This window comes from Schistocerca nitens, chromosome 8 (assembly GCF_023898315.1).
Source record: "Schistocerca nitens isolate TAMUIC-IGC-003100 chromosome 8, iqSchNite1.1, whole genome shotgun sequence".
Classification (NCBI taxonomy): Eukaryota; Metazoa; Arthropoda; class Insecta; order Orthoptera; family Acrididae; genus Schistocerca; species Schistocerca nitens.
This window is the reverse complement of record NC_064621.1, coordinates 372,475,859-372,493,041: the sequence shown is the minus strand read 5'-3', so window position 1 is coordinate 372,493,041 and position 17,183 is coordinate 372,475,859. Positions and strand designations below refer to the sequence as shown.

Below are 17,183 nucleotides of genomic sequence, written 5' to 3'. Positions count from 1 at the left end.
ACACAGTCACTGATGTCACGGCATTCTTACACTGAGGTGACAAAACTCTGGTTTTCGTGTACGTGTGTTATAGCTGCCTGTCTGGTTTTGTACAAAAGTGTCTTTCTTATCTTCACATTTTGTACTTAGCTGTTTTTTTTTTCTATTTTCCGCTGTATGTAATGATTTATACTTGGCGATGAGGTCTGACTTTATTTAATTGATTTCTACATGAAATTTGTCTATGGATCTATTTGTTGGCGATTTGAAACCTTATTTTCGTATTAATAGCGTCGTCGAAGTTTTCAAAGTTTGTTTCATCGACGTGGCGAGCATGACGCCGTCGTGATGATGTATAGACACATTTTTGTTTCCGTTACAGGTTGTAAATTAAACTACCTTCTTGCAAAGATTTATGTTTGTATTAAGAACATGTATTTTGTAATGTTTGTTAATCACTTTATAATAAGCTGAAAAAGAGAAAGAGAAAAGAAAATGTGTAGAATAAAGTTGCTGCTAGACGGCAAATTTACGTTAAGCGCCCTCTGCCATAGTCTTCTTAATGTCTTCCACGCTGCGATGTCTCAATTAGGCGAATGAAGTTCAATCCTGCAATAATTTTCAAACATCTGTATAAATGGAATCACTAGTCATGTGGCTGCCTTAGTGGATGTTATTGCATAATTTCGCGGTAGGTACCAAATTCATTAATTATCTCTGTTCTGTCGCACTGTTTTGCAATGAACGTATTACTTACTATTTGGTTTCTGTTTGCTAGCATGATGTGATGAAAAGCTTAGGCTCGAAACTATTCATCAAGTAATAAAGAAATGTGACATTACAACTTCGACGGTTCTAAGCAGTTTTTCGCGTTATTTGGTACTCCACACTGGTGTTGATGTTATAAATTTCAGAATCATGGGACTTCGTAAATATCTATTTAGTTATTCATTTATTCTGGCAACATTAAAGCCATTAGGTCTTCTCTTACATCTAACAAGGCGCTATACATCTTATATACAAGGTGTCCCAATATAATGTATCCATTTTTTGAAACTGAATATCTCGTTAATTAAAGAAGATAGAAAGGCAGTTTTTGTGGGTAATTTTGTTCCAGGATTGTAAACATGGTGTTATTGTTGGCTCAACAGAAATGTGTGCTGAAGTGTTACTGGAAAACAGAGAATGTGAGTGAGGTATGATGATGCAGGAGGGCTGAATTTGGAACACCCTCACCACCAAGGGTAACAACTGCAAAAATCTAAAATAAGTTTGACATCAGAGGAGCAGTACAAGATTTTTAGGTGAGACATTGCGGAAGAAAGAGATGTTCAGCAGACAATGAAAGGGTTGACGCAGTGATCCAGGCATACACACAATCCCGAATAAATCTGCAAGGCAATGCTCTCGTGAGGTTCAAAATGGTTCAAATGGCTCTGAGCACTATGGGACTCAACTGCTGTGGTCATAAGTCCCCTAGAACTTAGAACTACTTAAACCTAACTAACCTAAGGACAGCACACAACACCCAGCCATCACGAGGCAGAGAAAATCCCTGACCCCGCCGGGAATCGAACCCGGGAACCCGGGCGTGGGAAGCGAGAACGCTACCGCATGACCACGAGATGCGGGCACTCTCGTGAAATTGGGACCTGCAAATGCAGTGTTCATAGAATTCAGCGGGCTCAGGAATTGAAGGCTTACATTCCAGGACTTCTCCATTCTCTTACTGAGGATGAACCCAATAGGTGAGGTGAATTTTGTGAGTGGTTCGTTAACAGATGCGAAGAAGAGCAACATTTCCACGATCTAATTCTTTGGTCAGATGAAGTGACCTTTATACTTCGTGGAACAATTAACTACCATAACTGTGTGTACAGGACCAGCGAGAAACCATACGTAAGAGAGGAAAGACATGTTAATCTACCAGGAGTAAAGTCTTGTGTCATCCGCCTTCTGGAAGGTTAATTGGGATGTACTACTTTACACTGTCACAGGGGACCCTTACTTAGAAATGTTGCATATGGTAACTCCTGATTTTAATGAATTTTTTGAAAATGAGATGCACTACATCACCTTGACATTGATGTAGGGTATTTGTCAGTTGTACATTCCCTGCAAGATGGATAGGTCAAAGAGGGAGTGTGGAGTTTTCAACTTGATCCCCTGATTTAACTCCTCTAGACTTCTGTCTTTGGGGTACTCTCAAGAACACAGTATACACTGCAAGTCCACAAACACTGGATGATCTTGGAGACCAAATTGAGGAAGCCTGTGATGCTATTCCGTTAGGAACAATACAGTTGGGATGTCGTTCTGTTGTAAGTCATTTTCGATGGTGTATTGTCGCTGAAGGGGACAACTTTGAATATTTGACACCTTAAGTTGGACCTTAAGGTACACCACAAACAGTGTACTGTATTTCCATCTCCTTTAATTAAAGAGCTATTCAGTTTGAAAGAGTGTATACATTTTTTTGGGACACCCTGTATGTTAGATAGCGACACAGACGGCAGGAGATATCTGCTACCGACCACTGAGGCTGTCTCTTCGTGAGTGGTTGAGTGGGCCTCTGATGGGATGATGTAGGCCACATCGGGATAATTGACGACGAAACACGTGGTTCTAAGGAAAACATACCACACAGAGATTTGAATTGTATCAGCTACATCTGAAGAAGAGGCTAGTGGCCTCGAAATCAGTCATGTTACAACAGAAAAATTTACTTTCATTAACTGCAGTCAATTTCATTCTCACGCTCAGCGCATCGAATGATTGCGTTACCGCGGTTCCGTCAATGGTGGAAAGTTTAAGAAAGGTCCTTCAGCTACCAGTTAAATGTAATGGGACAGAGCGAATGGTATCTCTTCTAGGGGCGGAAAAGAGCTGTTGTAGAAGTTAGCGAATGTTTATAATTTTTTTTAATTCTTTTACTTCATTTTTTACGTTAATAGCATAAATTATTCAGAGTTCAGTTCTGTCAATGGATAATTCATTGCAGTATTGCAATGTCAAACTTCAGAAGCCTGCTAGTATCAAACATCGGCCTTAATTTGAAAAAGAAATTTCCGAGAATGTCCATTTGGAGCACTGCATTATATTATAATAACTAATGGTGTTTGAGAAAACAGAAACAGAAGAGAATCAAAGCGTTTGACATGCTGCGCTAGAACACTGTTGAAAAGTAGATGGACTGACAAGGTGAGGAATGAGGAGGTGCTCCACAAAATCAGCGAAGAAAGGAACATACAGAAACTCCTCACAAGACCAAGCAAGATCATCAGAAGAGCACTTAACTAGAGGGAGCTAAAGAGCGTAAAAACTGTAGAGGAAGAGAGAGACTGGAGTATATCCCGCTGGCAGAAAGATAAGTTTCCCAGTTTCCGTCAGTGGGACATCTTCAACTGGTTCCCACGTCATTCAGGATATCGTGTTGCCTATGGTCATTATCTAATAAAGCGTAAGATCATCGTACACATGGGATTCTGCACCTTTCTTTTCACTGTGTGAGAATACAGTGTCTTATTTGTTGCTAGTTCCATGATTATGGATCAGAAGATGGCCATTGAACTGGCTGAGACTGGTTATCTGTGTAATAGAATTTGCGATCTAGGCAATAAGTGTTCTAGGAGGGTACCAGACTCTCAGAAAGAAGTGAGTGCAAGTGCTAGTCTGATATGAAAATGATGGAATAGCACATTAATTCTTGGCGGGCTGCATCAGACGAACCAGAAAACTGAAGACTAGCAAATTAATAAATAAGTAAAGTCTGTCAATAAATCATTCATAGTGCGACTGCAATGACAAACTTCCTACACAGATTGTACTCGAGTAAAATCTTCTCGGTGTTCAGACCGCGTGAAATCGGAATTCAATCTCGAGCTGCCGAAGGTTATCTCTATCTTCTCACATGGATGATTTTTCGCTGGGAACGAAGTCTGCTTCCTTTACAGTGACGTTCAAGCGTGTCTTTGGTTGGATGACGACTCTTGTTATTCTATTGCCGATGTGACGTCACGTGGAGAGTTGGATTAGCATGCGCAAATGCAACCGGGGCGCGAATGAGGAATGGAGGGGAAACCGTGAGCACTCCCAGAATCTCCTACGGGTTACAACTTTCGGTTATCTTTCTTTGAAGAATCTCCGTCTGAGGTTCTCTTCTCGAGGCACTGCAAAGAATATATGTACCGCCTCTGTTCATCCTTCTACTGCACACGCGAATTTCTATCGCTTCTTTTGATACGGAATCCTAGTAGGCCGATGCGTGGAAGTCGACCTTCGTTTCTCAAAGTTGATGTTGTATTTCTTCGTAAGGCTGTGTTTCGCTACCGAAAATTTCTGAATATTTCTGTATTTGGTACGTTTTCTGTGTTCAGTGCAGCGCTCAGCTACGGAGCGGATTTGTCTGCCCTATCAAATTTTAGCAGCATTCACATGCCACAGTGCACATAACAGGTATCATCTTTTCCAAGCTGTTTCTAATTGGACAAAACAAATCCTTAATTTTCCACGAACGCTGGAAAACTGATTGTTTATTGTAACGTGTCTACAATTGCTGACAATATAAACTAATGCTGTTCCCTTTACCTCTAAATTATTTTAGGATATATTAGTATCTATACCAGCTTCACTTCACCTGTTCTGTCCAGTAACTCTCCTACCGCATAAATTTTCTACATTATTCTTCAGTACCGCGACTCTTACGTATGTGGTGGCAGTCTCTACTGAATCTACCCACATTATGGAACGAGCCATGTGGCGTGACTCCAGACCAGCGACTATCATATTCGACTGCGTAACTGTATAGCGCCATTGGTTGTGATGAGGCTTGTAATATGTAGCGTTTTTCTGGGTTTTAGCTATGCAGCCGTAGCTATTCGCGATGCGTTGAACACCGTCGACGCCACCCAATTAGTTCCCCTGCTTGACGGAAATATCAGCATCGGCAGGATCTTAATCCAGTTCTACAAGACAGGTGGAGTTGTATGGAATTTTACCCGGACGACTCGCACAAACTCTGATGATCACGAAGAGTACGTAATCCACTCGTCATTTCATTCGAGCGCCACTGCGTTAATGAAGTCGTCCACAGGCCTGGCGGTGGTAAGTTGATATGGGACCAAACTGCTTACACAGCGCCTGATCTAATTTAAACAAACTTATACTTAGGACAACACATACATCCATGCCCGAGGGAGGACTGGAACCTCCGACGGGGAGAGTCGCACGAACCGGGGCAAGGTACCTTAGACCGCCCGGCTACACCGCAGGGTTCCAAAGACCTGGGTACAGTATGCTTGTAACGAATAATTTCCGGACCGTGACGATCGGCGAGTGCCCGCCGCTGTTGCGGTTCACAGCACCAGTTTGCCAGTGTCCGCGGGGGTGCGGACATTCTCCGGTCTGGGGATAGAAGCCGAGCCTTTCTTAATCTGGCTAACGGGTGTTCGCCTGAGCCGCCTGGGTGGTCCTCAAAGGCGAGGCTGTTTCCCATAGAGTGGCTGACGTTTCCTCGTACACTCTGAGAACAAACAGCTGAAAGTTTCGGCAGGCAGCAGCATTTCACAGTTGTAGTAAGAGCGTTAGCAGGAAATGGCCAGTCGTAGTGCTACTTGCTGCCGTGGAGCCGGATTGGCCGAAACATCTGAATGTGAAAAGAATACGTTCGTTCGAGATACGGTTGCAACTGTAGGAACCACGCGAATACATTCGACGCAGGCATTCTGCCTGTTCCCGTGGCTTGTGAGTTGGTGAAAGCTTTTTGTGTGGCGGGCAATGGACGCTTGCTGCTAGTTTCAGGAAATTTTTTCGACTGGCTCCAAAGCGTTTAATAATCCTTCTCCAAAGAGATCAGCGCGCTCATGCACAAAGCTTTTTGTTTTCAGTCCTGTAGCATTCTAGTTTAGGAAACAAGCACTACATTACTGCCAGCCTTTACGTCTCAACCTTGTGAAAATTTTATACGTACTAGCGTAATTTTATCCCCTTAAGGGATTTTTCTGTAGAAATGCCGCATATATAAAGACTGGGTAATCAAAAGCGTAAGGACCCCACCACCCTTCGTTAACTTCACTTTCAAAATGTACAAATATTCTCTCCTGCGTGCAACGATACAATCAGAAGAGTAGGTAAATGGGGGTCTTATACTATAGTTATTGCTATAAATGACATGCACACATTAACTTGGCTCACTTTAGAGGGGAGGTCGCATAGGTAGAAATAAACATGCTACGCTGTTGCACATATATTAATGAAACTGAGCTGCATGCCAGATTCATAACCAGTGGTCACATTGCAGCCACACCCTACCACGTAAATCAACGACAATTTTTCTTCATATTACATAATTTCCATCAGCTATAATGTTTGGGCATTGACTAGACTGTAGTTTAATAAAATTGGTGCTAATCTTCTGCAGCGTCTTGTCAATTAGCAACAAAATTTGTTTATTAAAATCAATGTGACAAGTTTATCAAATCTCTCATCGTGTGCACATAATCAAAATATGCAAAAGAAAACAGGGCAGTGATGCGGAAACTCGTGTCAGGAATAATGAAGCACTTCTTCAACTGGCATTTAATATCATTGCTTCTCCAAGAATTGCCGATCAGAAGTGGGAAGCAATGAACGTTTGACTCAGTTTCATTAATCATCATTGATCTTTTGGAAAGCACGTAACTGTCATTCATTCTTTACATAATGAGACACTAAGTCACTCACGTATTTTTTCATGTTTACCACGACACATTTCGAGATTTTCTAATTATCATTATCAGGTGTTATTTACATTAGTATTTTTATATTGAGCTGCCTGTATTGCACTTTAGTCGTCGTAGGTACTGTGCCTCCTCCACTATGCAGAAAACAACATACACACAAATCATCACTCAGCACCGTTTGTAAAATTTGACACTGTGAGTGTGTCTTTCTCTAGAATGTGGGAGGCACAATATGGTACATTACAAGTTCAAAAAGATGACACAGTAAAGTGCAAGAGAGGCACAACATACATACAAACAGCACAAAAAATAATTATGAAAACGTTATTACTTGAGAACGAGAATAAATTCTTGAAATGCGTAGTGCGAAACATGAAAAAAATAATATCGGATGGACCGTTTCATTATGTAAACGTGAAGGATTTAACCAACGCAAAGAGAAGAAAGTATTTCGCTACATGTGGTCAAAAAAACACGCGAAACATGCATTCGAGTGAACCCAAATGGTTCTGACGGTCTAAACTACCGTGATGCTCCATATGTGCAGCAGAGACAGTTTGGACAGTTTGAAAGCGACTTCACTCGATTGTGATGCTTTTCTGGAACGAGCCTAATGTCGTGGAGCTGTGGTCAGCCCACGATATCAAGCAGTTGGTTGGTGGCCCTTTTAGGGTGCAGGAGGTGAATTTGAGCCTTCCGGGGAGGAGGTGGTGTGGAGGTGTATTTCGGAAGTTTGCAGTCAGGAGCAGATTAACATGTTTTCGTGTGTGGGAGGTTCAGAAAGTGTTGGAAAGTGCATTCCCTTTCGCGCGCGTGAGAAGTGTTTTAATTATTGCTGGTTTCCGAGGTGGGTGTTGAAGTAAGCGAGCGAACACTGACTGTTAAGTAAGAAACCACATAAGAGACTGTGGAACAACTGAGTTCCGGAACGCGTCATGTGCAGCACGACGTGTACTTGGAGATGGTTATCAGAATAGTTCTCGTGTACGTCTTTATCCTCTTTGACTTTAGACATGCTTCTGCGTTGTTTTCAGAAGAGAAGGAAGAGACAACTTGGTGCCGGTGTGGTGGCTGATTGCGATGTTTTCTGTGCAGTCCAGTGGCCGGGCAAGTGAGCTTTTGAAGGGACATTTCTTCAAGACAGTGAATAGTGGTTAAGAGGAAGGGAGTCTTTTATCCTTCTATGTGAAATGTATTCGCAGTGCCAATATGGGCAACCATCAGCTGTGTGATGGAATGGCGACAATACACGTTTGTGCCGGATCGGGACTCGAACCCGGATTTCTCGCTTATTGCAAGCGGTCGCCTTACCATTTTCCTATTCGAACACGAATCACGGCCGTACCCCAAATTCCATGTATCTACAATCTGTACTCGAACATCATGTATATTCCGGTACAGTGGAGACATTTTACTTGAAAGTCGCTCGCCCAGTGTCGGCGGATAAATACGACACTGCAGCGCCTAGAAATTAGCCATGTCCGCCACCAAACGTTTCAGTGGTTGTATACGGAGCAATATGTCGCGTGATTTTTGTAGCTCATTGCACGGCAGTAAGAGTTCGTGGACTTTGGCCGAGGGCACGAGGGGCTTCACCAGACGCTACAGAAGCTCCGAAACATCGGACTAGGAAGAGCGTTTTATGGTGACACACAACAGTTGTCTCTTAAATATTTCACACAGCACTTTATAGGCTCTGAGGAGTACAGTTTGGTTAAGTATAAAGAATAACAAGTTGACTTTAAAAAACAAGTTGATCTAACCTCAGCGGTCACAGCCAATATTTCAGATCCTTCATCTGGAAAATGAAGTAAGAGCTCCAGAAAATGGGTCTTTTCAAAACCACTTTCATTTTGCTGATGACACTGCACTGTTTGCCACAAATACAGGTACACTTAAGCGAAAACAAGAACCTCATCGAGCAAGCTTAAAAGCAGGCCTGAAAATCCATTACCATATCACAGAAACAATTATTAACCAGCTTATCAAAAAACTGTACGAATTAACTGTGAAGGTGTATAACCAGAAGACGAAAGAAGGAAGAAAATGGCTCTGAGCACTATGGGACATAACTGCTGTGGTCATCAGTCCCCTAGAACTTAGAACTACTTAAACCTAAGTAACCTAAGGACACCACACACATCCATGCCCGAAGCAGGACCTGCGGTTCCAGATTGTAGCGCCTAGAATCGCTCGGCCACTCTAGCCGGCCAAAAGAAGGAAGATTAGGGTTTAAAATCCCTTCGATATCAAGGTCATTAGGGACAGAGCCAAAGCTCGGAATGATTCAAGGATGAGGGAGGAACTTGACCGTTCCCTTTCAAGGGAACCTTCCTGGTATTTGGGATTTAGGGAAATCACGGAAAACGTAAATTTCTCACTACTGAGTCCTAGTGATATACACGTAGTAGGTGGTGTAGAAGTTAAAGAGTCTTTAATCCGAAGAGAAGTTGTCAAATACCGGCTGAGACCTCTTCTTTTACGACGTCAGAGTGCCTGCACACTGCTGAGGTTCGACCACAGAAAATAGGGATAAGGAGTTCGTTCCACACAGCTGTTCTGTAACTCTAGTTTTATGCAGTCCACCTTATGTCTTTGTAATATATTACTATATATAACATCCTATTATCTGCTTATATGGTTCGTGATGTTTAATTACATCGTGTCTATTGGACATCTACCCTTTCCATCGTTCGCACGGTGTATGCAGTTTCATCAGTAAAAGTGTGGTGCAGGCAGGTATAAGATACTTACGCATGACGTCTTCTCAGAACACATGCTGCTCCAGATCGACCAATTGGCGTGCAACATCTCACAGTTCTGCCAGCACTGAAACAGAAAAGACAAAATACTATAACTCGCAGATACTTCATAGAGTTTATATATAGCTTCTTTATTCGCCTGCTCATGCTATTTATCTTATAGCTCCTATGCCAGCAATTAGCATGTAACTACTGAAATAAATAAATATCGTAACACAGACACATTTGCCGCCATTGCTCCTGTTCACTGAGTGAATATACACTCAACCTGAAGAGTAAAGAAAGGCAAATTTACAATCTGTCTGCACTGAGTGAATATACATTCAACCTGAAGAGTAAAGAAAGGCAAATTTACAATCTGTCTGTTCGACTGGGATGCTCTTTGACCATGCATACGCCATTTGCCCCCTACACAACGTCCCTGGAAAATAGAAATAAAGATTGCAAAACATGTTTTAGTGGCTAATCTCGACTTCCACAGAGCTGACATTTTGAAAAACTAAACCCCCTTCAAAAAAGTCCCAATAAGACGTTTTACAATTCCCAAAGCACCTCTGTGAAACAGTCTCAGGGATAGCTTTTAGCACGCTCCATTTCCTTCCCCGTCCATTTCGAGCGTGTCCTCTGTCCATAATGGCCTTGATGTCGACAGGGTGTTAAACCCTAATATTCCTTCATTCATTTTCTGTTTCGTACTTGACAGCTCTTGTCTAGCTTTTTTCGATCGTAGCCATCTAGAAAGCTTCCGTTAGCACGCCTCAGCCATTGTTTCATCACTTGTTACGACACGTTTCAGTAATTACGTTGGCTAGATGTATAAGTTCATGGCGTTTTTGAGTAAGGATAATAAAATTGGCACAGTCAAGTCGTTTAAATATCTGGGCATAACGCTGCAAAGCGATATGAAGTGGCAGGAGCATGTGAAAACTGTGGTAGAGAAGGCGAAAGGTCGACTTCGGTTTATTGTCAGAATTTTAGGAAAGAGTGGTTCACCTGTAAACGAGAACACATATAGTGTAAGTAGCCTGTTTATATATTTGTATGTTGGCAGCACGATAGACTGCATTAATGTCACTGACTGCGCTCTGCGCCCTCGCTAAGAGACTCTGTGGCTCGTCGGTCTCTCAGTTAGAAGTTAATAGTGAGCAGTGTTGGAGGTTGACAGTGTTAGCGCAAGCGGACGGTTTGGACGAGTGTCTTTCATGGAGATTTAGTATTGGTTGGACATGGGTTGTAAAATGATGATGGATGTATTTGCTAATGTTTGGGTAATGGAATTATTGACGATTATACAATTTTCGGCACTGGATGTCACATGATTAAGGTAAAATCTGCTAAATACATTGTTTGCTCTGCAACAAAATCTTTTCTTTGCTATCCACATGCCTTTAGTAGTTAGACTCTATAGTAGTTAGAATCTCATTATTTAGCTGGCTGTAGTTGCTGCTTGCTGTATTTGCTGTAGTTCGTGTCATGAAGATTTTCTGTGAGGTAAAATGGTTCAAATGGCTCTGAGCACTATGGGACTTAACTTCTGAGGTCATCAGTTCCCTAGAACTTAGAACTACTTAAACCTAAGTAACCTAAGGACATCACACACATGCTTTGCGCTTCTATACTGTGGGTCGTAAAAGAATAGGATAAGTTTGAGTTGTATTTGTCAGGGAAAATTCTGTAGGTCACTGTTGAAATGACAATAACAAGTACAGAGACAGTACGTTCAGTTCAACCTGCAGTTCAAGAAGTTTCAGTTGCATTCAGAAGTTCACGTAAAAACTCAAAGTTTCACCAACTCAGTACTCAATTTAAATATAAACGTAGAATTTTCAATAGAACCTATTCTTGAGTACTGCTCAAGTGTTTGGGATTCATAACTGGTCGGATTGAAGGACGACATCGAAGCAATTCAGAGGCATTCTGATGGATTTTTTAACAACAGGTTCGAACAACACATAAGGGATCGCAGATGCTTCGGGAACTCAAGTGGGATTCCTAGCGACTTTCTTTTCGAGAAACACTATCGAAAAACTTTAGGCAACTGGCATTTGAAACTGACTGCCCAACGATTCTATTGCCGCCGACATACGTTGTGCGTAAGGACCACGAAGATAAGATGCGAGAAATTAGGTGTCATAAGGAGGTTCACAGACAGTCGTTTTTCCGTCACTCTATTTGCGAGTAGAACAGGAAAAGAAATGACAAGTAGTGGTACAGGGTACCCTCCGCCACGCACCGTAAGGTGGCTTGCGAAGCATCTATGTAGATGTAGATGTAGAAACACGACAGATACACATAAAAGAGACTTTAGTCATCAATAATATACACTCCTGGAAATTGAAATAAGAACACCGTGAATTCATTGTCCCAGGAAGGGGAAACTTTATTGACACATTCCTGGGGTCAGATACATCACATGATCACACTGACAGAATCACAGGCACATAGACACAGGCAACAGAGCATACACAATGTCGGCACTAGTACAGTGTATATCCACCTTTCGCAGCAATGCAGGCTGCTATTCTCCCATGACACAGGCAACAGAGCATGCACAATGTCGGCACTAGTACAGTGTATATCCACCTTTCGCAGCAATGCAGGCTGCTATTCTCCCATGGAGACGATCGTAGAGATGCTGGATGTAGTCCTGTGGAACGGCTTGCCATGCCATTTCCACCTGGCGCCTCAGTTGGACCAGCGTTCGTGCTGGACGTGCAGACCGCGTGAGACGACGCTTCATCCAGTCCCAAATATGCTCAATGGGGGACAGATCCGGAGATCTTGCTGGCCAGGGTAGTTGACTTATACCTTCTAGAGCACGTTGGGTGGCACGGGATACATGCGGACGTGCATTGTCCTGTTGGAACAGCAAGATCCCTTGCCGGTCTAGGAATGGTAGAACGATGGGTTCGATGACGGTTTGGATGTACCGTGCACTATTCAGTGTCCCCTCGACGATCGCCAGTGGTATACGGCCAGTGTAGGAGATCGCTCCCCACACCATGATGCCGGGTGTTGGCCCTGTGTGCCTCGGTCGTATGCAGTCCTGATTGTGGCGCTCACCTGCACGGCGCCAAACACGCATACGACCATCATTGGCACCAAGGCAGAAGCGACTCTCATCGCTGAAGACGACACGTCTCCATTCGTCCCTCCATTCACGCCTGTCGCGACACCACTGGAGGCGGGCTGCACGATGTTGGGGCGTGAGCGGAAGACGGCCTAACGGTGTGCGGGACCGTAGCCCAGCTTCATGGAGACGGTTGCGAATGGTCCTCGCCGATACCCCAGGAGCAACAGTGGCCCTAATTTGCTGGGAAGTGGCGGTGCGGTCCCCTACGGCACTGCGTAGGATCCTACGGTCTTGGCGTGCATCCGTGCGTCGCTGCGGTCCGGTCCCAGGTCGACGGGCACGTGCACTTTCCGCCGACCACTGGCGACAACATCGATGTACTGTGGAGACCTCACGCCCCACGTGTTAAGCAATTCGGCGGTACGTCCACCCGGCCTCCCGCATGCCCACTATACGCCCTCGCTCAAAGTCCGTCAACTGCACATACGGTTCACGTCCACGCTGTCGCGGCATGCTACCAGTGTTAAAGACTGCGATGGAGCTCCGTATGCCACGGCAAACTGGCTGACACTGACGGCAGCGGTGCACAAATGCTGCGCAGCTAGCGCCATTCGACGGCCAACACCGCGGGTCCTGGTGTGTCCGCTGTGCCGTGCGTGTGATCATTGCTTGTACAGCCCTCTCGCAGTGTCCGGAGCAAGTATGGTGGGTCTGACACACCGGTGTCAATGTGTTCTGTTTTCCATTTCCAGGAGTGTATTTTCAAATGGTTCAAATGGCTCTAAGCACTATGGGGCTTAACACCTGAGGTCATCAGTCCCCTACACTTAGAACTACTTAAACCTAACTAACCTAAGGACATCACACACCTCCATGCCCGAGGCAGGATTCGAACCTGCGACCGTAGCAGCAGCGCGGTTCCGGACTGAAGCGCCTAGAACCGTCCGGCCACATCGGCTAGCTTAATATATTTTCCTTCACTATTTACAACACTGGGGTAGCTCTTCCATTTCGCGACTGCAGAAATCACACGAGAGAAGAGACAGAGAAAGTATACGAGGATACGGAACGGGTAATTCAGTACGTAAAGAGAGATGGAAACTTAGTAGTCATCAGGGACTGGAATCCGGTTGTAGGGAAGGGGTAGAAGAAACGGCTACTGGAGAATGTGCGCTTGGTTGTAGAAATGAGGCAGGAGAAAGACTAATTGAGTTCTGCAGTAAATATCAACTAGTAATAGCGAATACTCTGTTCATTAATCACAAGAGGAGGAGATGTACTTCGAAAATGCAGGGAGATACGGCAAGATTACATTTTGATTAGGGCCTACATCACGGTCAGGCAGAGGTTACGAAATCAGATATTGGATTTTAAGGCGCACCCAGGGGCAGATATAGACTCGGACAACAATTTAACACTGATGAAGAGTAGACTGAAGTTGAAGAGACTACTCAGCAAGAAACAATGAACAAAAAAGGTTGGGTAGGGTCATACTAACGAATGAAGAGACAGAAGTTCTCTGAGGCTACAGACACTGCAATATTGAATAGTTCAGCAGGCAGTTATGTTGAAGAGGAACAGACATCCCTAAAAAGAGCAATCACTCAAGTTGGAAAGAAAAACATAGGTACAATGAAGATAATGCGAAGAAACCACGGATAATACATTAAAAGAAGTACTTAATTTGTTAAACGAAAGACGGATGCACAAAAATGTTCAGAAAAACTGAGCAACACACAAACAAAATTCAGTTAGGAATGAAATAAACGGAAAGTGCAGGGAAGCTAAGTATATATAGCAGCATGAAAAATGTGAAGAACTCGAAAAAGACTTGATTGTCGGAAGGACTGACTCAGCATAGAGACAACTTAAAACAACCTGTGATGAAATTACAAACAAGGTTGGTATCATTAAGAGTGCAATTGAATTTCCGCTGTTAAATGGAGAAAAAGTAGAAATAGTACACTGGAGGCCTCTGCGAGGAGCCTGATGACATGATAAAAGGAATTCGATATGTAGCACACAGAGGATCCAACATGAGTCAGAGATTAACAGATTTTGGGAAGAGTGGGAAGAGTTCTGATTAAATAAGGCAGAAGGCATAGATACATTTCCTTCGAACATTCTAAAATGCTTCTGGGGAACGGCAGCCAAAAGAATTCTGAAGTAGCATAGCTCTATGAGGGGGAGGACTTGACTGATGAAGTTACAGAAGAAGAAGCAGGAGTCCATAGGGAATAGATACGGGAACCTGTGTTTGAATTTAAAAGAGGTTTGGTGGACTTCAGAAGGGACGGATAACACTCCATCGGATTTTCTACAATCGATGTGGGAAGTGGCAACGAAACGGGTATTCATGTTAGTGTATGGAATGTATGAGACCGGCGGCATACCATCTGACTTTCGGAAAAGAAAACATCATCCATACAAAACCGAAGATTTGGCTCTATGAAAGGTAAAGGTAACAGACAGGCAGTTATGACGTTGTAGCTCATAATGGAAACAAGACGAAAGAGACAAAGACAAGTCTATAGGATTTGTCGACCTGGAAAAAACATTCGACAATGTCAAATGGTGCAAGATATTCGAAATTATGAGAAATGTAGGGGTAACATTTAGGGAAAGACGGCTAGTATATAATTTGTACAACAACCAAGACTGGGCAATAAGAGTGGGAGACTTAGAACGTAGGTCTCGAATTAAAAAGGGTGTAAGACGGCGATGTAGTGTATTGCCACTAGTCTTCAGTGCGTACATCGAAGAAGCAATGATAAAAATAAAAGGAAGTTTCAAGAGTTCGCTTCAAATTCAAGGTGGGAGAATATCAATGATAGGATTCGCTGATGACTTTGCTACTCTCAGTGAAAGTGAAGAAGAATTACATGATAGGCTGAATGAAATGAACAATCAAATGGGTACAGAATATGGGTTCAGAGTAAATCGAAGAAAGACGAATCTAACGAGAAGTAGCAGAAATGAGAAAAACCAGTAACCCAACTTAAGAATTGGGGATCACTAAGTAGTTGAAGTCAAGGAATTCTGCTACCTACGCAGCAAAATAGCCAGTAATGGACGGAGCAAGGAGGACATAAAACACAGAGTAGCACTGGCACAAAGGCATTCTTGAACAAGAGAAATCTACTAGTATCAAACATAGACCTTAATGTGAGGAAGAAATTCCTGAGGATGTACGTTTGGATCACAGCATTGTTTGGATGTGAAACATGGACTGTCCGAAAAGAAGAGAAGCGAAGCTTTGAGATGTGGTGCTACAGAAGATTATGGGAAATTAGGTGATCTGATAAGGTAAGGAATGAGGAAGTTCTCGGCAGAATGGGAGGTTAAAGGAATATATTGAACACTGACAAGAAGAAAGGACAGGATGATAGGATATCTGTTAAGGCGTCGAGGAATAACTTCCACTGTACTAGAGGGGGCTGTAGAGGGTTAAAACTGTAGAGGGTTAAAACTGTAGAGGAAGGTGGACATTGGAGTACATCCAGAAGATAGTTGATGACTATGCTCTATTTAGATGAAAATGTTGACACAGGAGAGTAATTCGTGGGCGCCGCGTCAAACCAGTCACAAGACTGATGAATGAAAAGAAAAAGATCGTGTACATGTGCTTCCGCTACCAGCTGATCTACCGGACTTAATAAACAGAACTTACACAGACGTGGCAACAGTTACTCCAGATACACTGATTAGGATTTGGGAAGAACTCGCCTATCTACTCGATGTGTACCGTGTGATAAATCACTTTACTAAGGTTTGAAGCTCCACTTTTCGTTCTTCCGTGTTTTAAAAACTGGGCTGTTTTGTAAATGAGCCTTATGCAAACACAATTAGTTTATATCTCCCCAGACATGTTTCAACACCAATGTGTCATCTTCTGTGGGTAAAATTTTTATTTCTGTAAAGTACAATATCACATTTGTAATAATTAAACTGCTGAAGGCCTAAAAAATACAATTATTATACGTCGATTTTAGTGCTCGTTTTCATTTTTTTTTGTTTTTTTGACGGAATGTCGTTTGCAAACTAGCCATGAAGAAAATTATATGGTATATGTGGACAGGGTACGTTTCTGTACTTACATTTTCCGTCCAGTGAGAGGTGTCATCTTATTCTCGTTGCTCACATGTTCATCGTGGTTTTTTTTTAAAAAAAAAGAAAAAGAAACGGGGTAGCCACCTTTTAAAGTGCATTGAGTGTTCCAAACAGTGTTTTGCTACACAGTGTTCTATTTTCATTCAGGATTCCTTTTCCCTGTATCATTGCTTTTTGTATGTGGTAGTTCTCCTCTACTGTGAGTTTTTGATAAAGATTGTTGCTTTCTCTGAGGAACTTAAGATCAGTCTCCATGTTTTTTGGGTGGTGGTTTTCTTGTATTAGATGGTCTGCAAAAGCGGAGTGTTTACTATCACTTCTTAGGGCTCTGAGGTGTTCGGAGACCTCGTTTTGAAATTTCTGCATGTTTGGCCTATGTAGACCGACTGGCACGAACTGCAAGTTAACTGATATATTCCAGCTTTGGAGAATTGGTCTGCAGTGGAGTTCTTAGATCTTAGATTCTTCTGTACTGTGTTATTTGTACGGAATTATATTTGTAGCCCTTGTTTCTTCAGTATGTTTCCCACTCTGTGTACG

At 42.9% G+C, this 17,183-nt stretch overlaps 1 protein-coding gene across 1 annotated transcript in view; it reads right to left on the bottom strand.

Moving 5' to 3' along the window:
- The window catches only part of LOC126198590 (uncharacterized), a 294,161-nt gene that overhangs the window by 46,689 nt on the left and 230,289 nt on the right, over positions 1–17,183 (bottom strand). Inside the window, exon 3 of the mRNA XM_049935039.1 lies at positions 9,453–9,527. Within this exon, the coding sequence (XP_049790996.1) occupies positions 9,453–9,527 (75 nt within the window). The remainder of the gene's footprint in view (positions 1–9,452; positions 9,528–17,183) is intronic.